The 6,852-nt window shown below is 32.0% G+C and overlaps 1 protein-coding gene across 1 annotated transcript in view; it reads left to right on the top strand.

Moving 5' to 3' along the window:
- The first annotated feature begins 417 nt into the window (after positions 1–417).
- The window catches only part of LOC117124755 (fibropellin-3-like), a 27,853-nt gene continuing 21,418 nt past the window's right edge, over positions 418–6,852 (top strand). The window contains exon 1 of the mRNA XM_033271073.1: positions 418–469. Coding sequence (XP_033126964.1) covers positions 418–469 — 52 coding nt within the window. The remainder of the gene's footprint in view (positions 470–6,852) is intronic.

The following is a 6,852-nucleotide window of genomic DNA, read 5'->3' as shown; positions in this document are numbered from 1 at the left end:
AACAGGTACGAGCACTTGTACGGGTTATGATGACTGCATGAATGGTGGTACATGTCAAAATTACTCTTTCTGGTGTGAGTTTCAAGAAACCACTGATTATCCAAACAGTAAGCATTTTCAGGTTTTTGTTTTATTGTGAGCTGATAATTATAATAAAGCAACATCATTGTCAGTAACTAATACATTTCTTGTTCCATATACTTTCATTATTTGTTATTTTAAGTATCATATGCAATATAAATAATGTAATTTATTTAATTCAAACATAAAAAGTTACGAAGAAATGCCAATTCATCCCTTTCTTTCTTTTTTTATTCTTAATTTAAAGGTTTTACTTTTAATAATTATAATTATAAAAGATGTACAAACAACAGTGATATTACGACCAATGAAACGTGTACTCGCTTCGATTTCCAAATGTGTGAATGTCCAAACGGATTTACCGGCGATAACTGTGAAACCAGTACCGGTAAGTATGTTGTTGTTTTAAGTTGCCTTATTATCATATCATCACCTATGTGTACTTCATTAGTGTTTTTCATAATATGATTGTGATTCTCAGGTGGCTGCAATTTGAATTGAAAATAAACATAATACAAATCAGTGATTAATGGAAAGTTATTTAAGATTCAGCGAGTACTCTATGTATACCCTCAGGGCAATTCCATGGTAACTAAATGACATTCTGACACAGATTTGTATTTTCAAACACATGTACCACAAGGTACTTTTGCCAATAAACTAAAAAAAAATACATTTTTTTCATAACAAATAGCTTCCTCTATATACAAAATTAATTTTTTTTTTGAAAATCACTTTCCGTTAGTAAAAAAATATATTAATATGAGTGGTAACTAAATGATGTAAATCTGACATGTGTTTTATACCTATTGTACATTTAATTAAAAATCTGTGAATTTATAGGCCAAATTTTATTTATACAGTATCAAGAGCAATCCTTAGGGTATAACAATGAATGTAATACCTTTTATTTTGAAAAAAAATTATTTATCATAATAATATATGGTGATTTTTATTAACAAGACTCCGGTAACTAAATGACGGTAACTAAATGACAAAAAATTTAGGCAACTGCAATATACTTGATTAGATGTTTTATTATGATTTAAAGACATATTTTTAAGGTAATTGGTTAATTAATATCAAAACAATAGGATATCAAACTAAATATGAATGTTTAATAAAAATTAATTTATTAAAATTGATTAAAAAATGATAGGGTTATTTCACGCCAATTTTAACAAATGCAATACACCATGGGACATCATTTTTTTCCCCTCCACTTTTTCCACTCTGACATATTCATATTCATGAGAAATGAAAAACTTAAAAATTTGGGAATCCAATTCTTGTTCGTTTTTCTGCAGCCGCAGTTTAAATTTAAGGGGCGGGCGTGCCTCGAAATAATGCGCCACAGAAATGAAAATTGATATTTATATGCTAATATCTTCGGAAGTACAACCCCCATAACCCTGAAAGTTTGTGTTGCAGGACCATGGTAGGCTATACTTTCAATGCTGATTCCAAATCTATAATCAGAAAAGTTGTAGCATGTAATGATTAGAAATAGGAAATGTCTGAAAATTGGATGAAAAGTTGTCTGGACCATTGTTCTAGAGGCTATAACAGGAAGAGTTAAACCATTTTAAATCTCCATTTGAGGAATCATAGCCCACTATTATTTCTCACCTCATATACAGTTATAAACTTCTAAACTTATTTGGCTAAAATACAACCATCCAAATGAGCCAAAAAGATTTTTAACAGCCCGCCGCCTTTCTTCCTCCCCCCCGCCACCAAAAAAAAAATCTCCAACATCAGCATTATCGCAACAAAAATGTCTTGATATGTTGAAGAGGTATCCCTAATGAAATTATAACAATTTTTAATGTCCTTACTAAATAAATATTACAAATTTATGTTCCTCGAAAACCTATGTTTTACCCCGGTTTTAACACATACTCAACATAATACGTATTTAACCATATTCGCATCGGATTAAATTTGACCAAGACTAACAGGGAAATTCAAAAGCTTTGCAATGTGTGTGGTATTAGCATGTGCTCAGAGATACTATAATACTTAATCATACTATCTATACTGAATTTTCTAGATTGGTTAAAATAGCCTGGTCAATCTTCATGCATCTGGGCACACTTCGTTCAGTAATAAAAGTAGCCGAGATGCTGGTTAGCCAGTGCGAACAAGGCTATAGACCTTTGGCAGGAAAGTATCCAATCACAAATGATGAGTGATTAATTAAACTTTTGCCACAAAATTGCAAAGTCTATTTATTTCAAATAACAACACCAAAACCAGACCTAAATAGTAACTCAGAGATCCCAAGTTTGGGAAAACCAAAAAATAGGGAGATTTTTTCGTGAAGCGATCGCCTCCTGTAGCGACGCGCTGTGACGCCTTACGACGCGCTGTGCAACATGAAAGTATTACACAAAATGAAGAAAACAAACAAATTTCATTAATTTGTTTACTATTATTTAACAATTTTACATTTGTTTACATATTGCAGTTGGCCTATATAAATTTATAAATATTATTATTTATTTAGAATTTTGCTAGTAAAGCATTCTTGGCAGCAATCAACAAGGCTTTGCTTGGTTCATTGGCATATTAGAGGCTATGGCTTAGATTTACTACATCTCTTCAAAGAACATAGAATTCTAGCAAGGTAACTGCAACTTGCAAGATCCACACATTTGCTGAAAAATTAAAAAATAAATATATATTTTAATTTAGTTAGTAAATCATACTACATGTTTTAAGTCAGCATTTATATATGTCTAGCCTATACTATTTGGTACATAATGCCATGAAAAAACATTAAATCCTGCCTCGCTACGCTCCATCTGTCCGTGCGTAACTAGGCCCCTAAGGCAGCAGAGTCACGACCACCACTACACACAGACGCCCACTCAACACAACACACATACCCTGCAGTGCAGATAGAGCCTAGGCCTACATGTATTTCGGGATTGATATTAAAATAAACTTCATTTTTCGGAAGACTACTTAGTATCAAAACCTACTAACTATGATTCTTTTAGTATTGTTATTAAAGAACTGAAGCTTACTTGAAAGAAAGAGTATTTTTTATGCACCGATTCTACAAAGTTCCAAATCTTCGCGGCGAAAAAAACTTGGGGCATCCATTGCATGTGATTTCTAATTTTGTTAATTTGTTGAAATTTATTTACTCAACTGACAGCCATCTCATATTGATTGAGGTCGGCGCGGATGAGAAAGATCGTAACATGGAGGATAAACAACTCAACCACGGATCTAGGCCTGCCTTGCCATGGAGTTGTTATTTTGATACACAACTTAAATAACAACTCCCTGGTCTTGTTTACGACATTTTAAGGCTGAGTGAGCGCCATAGTATATTGGCTTAAGATAAGAAATTTTGTTTCATTGCTCTATGACATCGTGGAAATCACATTTTTCGTGAAATTTTCGAGATATTTAAAAAAATCGGGAGATTACTACTAAAAATCGGGAGGGCGGGAGACGGCATAAAAAATCGGGAGAACCCGCGATTTTTCGGGAGACTTGGAAGAAACTGACAAATAAGAAACTGATCATTTGCATATAGCTATTCAGTGGAAATAGTTAAAATACTTTATTGCATAAGACTCAAATAACATCCTTGTGAGTTACATAAACTTGAAAATTCATTCAATAACATACTTTATTGCAAATAAATTAAACTGTTTCAATACAAATTTTGACTTGTCATTGTGTTACCGTCATTTAGTTACCGGCTCGGTAACTAAATGACATATTTAATATGCTAATAACTTATTAACAAAAATGAATTAGGAAATAAAATTAATGCCACTAGATAGACCTATTAAAACTAGCTTTGTGTATAGAGTTGTGTTGTTTAATAATTTATATTTTTTTGTAAAAAGTTAACTTTATGCTGTTTTCTGGTAACTAAATGACATATTAATTGGTTTTAATATTTTTGCATTTTGATAATAATAAAACATGAGGCAAAAGTAAAACTGAATGAAAATATGTGTTCTTAGTAAGCCATTTGACCATATTAAACTAGATTTTAATATAATTTCAAGTTTTATCTTAGTCTATTTTGGTAAGTTTGTATGTGAAATTTTATCAAAATAAAAAAATTATTTATTGACATATTTTAATTAATATTTAACAATACTTCTGATTTGAAATTTTAAAATCTGAGTTTACATCTTGAACGTATATGTTTTAAGCTAATTAGAAATCAAAACTGTAAATATAGAATGAATATGAAAATTTAGGTGCTTTGTCCATTTTGCATGGAATTGCCCCCCAGCATAGACGCATGACGTCGACTTATACAGTGTGAGCATGTACCTATTAATGTGAGCATACATTACAAAGCAAAAGCAAAGAGGCTTGAGACCCTGATGCACTACCTTCTGTACATAATAGTTATCCAAAAACTGAAAGGTCCACTGATTAATCTCAGATAAGAAAGTATAATACATACTCCAAGTATTGAAATACACGCCATCGTGTTGGGATTCAATATTTCGACATTAATTATGTCATCATTAATTATGTCATCATTATTTTAATATAATTTCAAGTTTTATCTTAGTCTATTTTGGTAAGTTTGTATGTGAAATTTTATCAACATAAAAAAAATTATTTATTGACATATTTAATGTCGAAATATTGATGATGACATAATTAATGTCGAAATATTGAATCCCAACACGATGGCGTGTATTTCAATACTTGGAGTATGTATTATACTTTCTTATAATAGTTATGGTTCTATGAAATGATTATACATACATTAAAGCATTAATAATAAATTATATATACATTAAGATCAGCGGTTTTCATTTTTTTTTTTTGGTATTTTTACTAATTCTGTAGCAATCAAATGTAACAGAAAAAACTAATGACAAACATATAATAGAACAACACAGACAAAACTAAACACCACTGCAAGGCCTGCCAGGAGAGTACCTGTAAAACCAGAAAATTTTGTGCGCATTAAACTTTCGCAAATTTCGCGAATGGTCCAGATTCGCGAAAATTTTATGCCGCGAATAATTTTCAGGTCACATGTTCTATGTTTCAAAAAAGATCAGTAGAACACTATCTGATCATCGTGAATCTCGAATCAGTTTTACAAAGAGATTTTGGTCATTATAAACCACTAACTTAGTATAAAACATACTCCAAATAAAGTAAGACTAGTCATTTTGATTCAATATTTCGATCTTTTAGATCTCATCAGGGATGAATAAAGATTCCAACATTACAAACATATATTCCAGAGGGGTTACAGAAAATTAACCAATGAGAAATAGTCAATAATGTAGCCATTAGTGTTCGGAGTACGCTTGAAGAGAGTTGAGTTGTGTAAGTTAGTCGGCAATCAGATATTTTTGTGAATTTTCTTGTGTCCGAAAATAAGGTTGTCATAGAAGCAATATAATCGTTTTTCTTGAGTAATACTATACCATTTCCTTTGTCAGGTCTCAATATGATATATTTGTCTCTGAGTCTTTTAAGAACTTTGATTCGCTTTGCATCGCTGACAAGGTTTTTATTGTCGAAGTCGAGAAAATTACATGTCATGGCTCGGATGGAATTTTTCACTTTCTCCCATTTTATAAAAGACTTTGGTAAAGCATCAGCAGTGTTAAGTTGATTCCAAATGGATTCAGCATAAACAAACATGTCAGATTCTTTAGGTCTTGTAGCTAGTCCATGTTTGATTCCAAATATCAGGACAGATTCTTCCTCCTTGGTGAGAAGATCATTGGTTAGATTAGTAATAATGTGATTACATAGTTCTACCATTGATAATTGAATATTCACGTAGAAGTTTGTTCAATTTCTTCTTGTGACGTAGAGTAACTTTAGTGATTTCTCTTCTAACAAGGATTTGTATGTGATTCTTAATGATCAAGGCGCGTATCCAGGTTGTAGAATGCATAAGATTTTGTTCAGATTCAGATAGATTTTGGTTGGTTACCTTAAGAGTAGCATGTTTTTCTTTGATTTCATCTCGTAGAATGCTTCGATGATACTTGTTACGGAGCTTGGTTCGAGCTGATTTCAAATTTCGCCATTAAACAAATTTTGGATATACGTTGGTGTCTCTGCATTGGTTTAGAAATTTCAGATCCAGTTCAGTCTTAAGTTGTTTTCTGTAACACTTCTGGTAATTGATCGTCGCAATGTGGACATTAGGCTCAGTCGTACGGAGCGCTTTCCGAAAACCAGTAGGTCCACTGATAACCAGTAGGTCCACTGATAAACTCAACTTTTTTAAAGATGATAATGAACAATAAACAGCAAGAATTGTCGGTATTTCAAGGTCTAAAATCGCCGACGACGATGTAATACAGATCTAGGGCCTAGGCCTAAATGGGGAATCCCCACAAATTGGAGCATGTTCGTGAACATTTCAACATTTAAAAAATTGTATTTTAAATTATTTTGTGGATTTTATTAAATGTGTATAAACTTAATAGAATGTATTACAATTGTTGAATAAATATTCCAACCTTAAATTCCGATGTTGAGCTAAAAAAATTCGTAAATTCTAGGCCTATACTTAGTAAGTATAGGCTTGTCAGGAAAAATTTGGTCCGGCGCAAAAATCGACTGACTGATTTTGGCCTCATAATTACTTGCCAAATGTAGTCCACATAAGCCAAAATCTACGGAAGCTTAAAGTGACCTTCCGAGTTTCCGAGTTTCCAAGATAATTATCTTGGAAACATGGAATAAACACTTATTAAGACGTCTTTCCGAGATAATTTATCTCGGAAAGACGTCTTTCCGAGA

The sequence above is a fragment of the Anneissia japonica genome, unplaced genomic scaffold (genome assembly GCF_011630105.1).
Source record: "Anneissia japonica isolate Jap-2015-1 unplaced genomic scaffold, ASM1163010v1 scaffold1764_len714935_cov166, whole genome shotgun sequence".
NCBI lineage: Eukaryota > Metazoa > Echinodermata > Crinoidea > Comatulida > Comatulidae > Anneissia > Anneissia japonica.
Note: the sequence above shows the minus strand (reverse complement) of the source record. Positions and strands in the feature narration are given on the sequence as shown.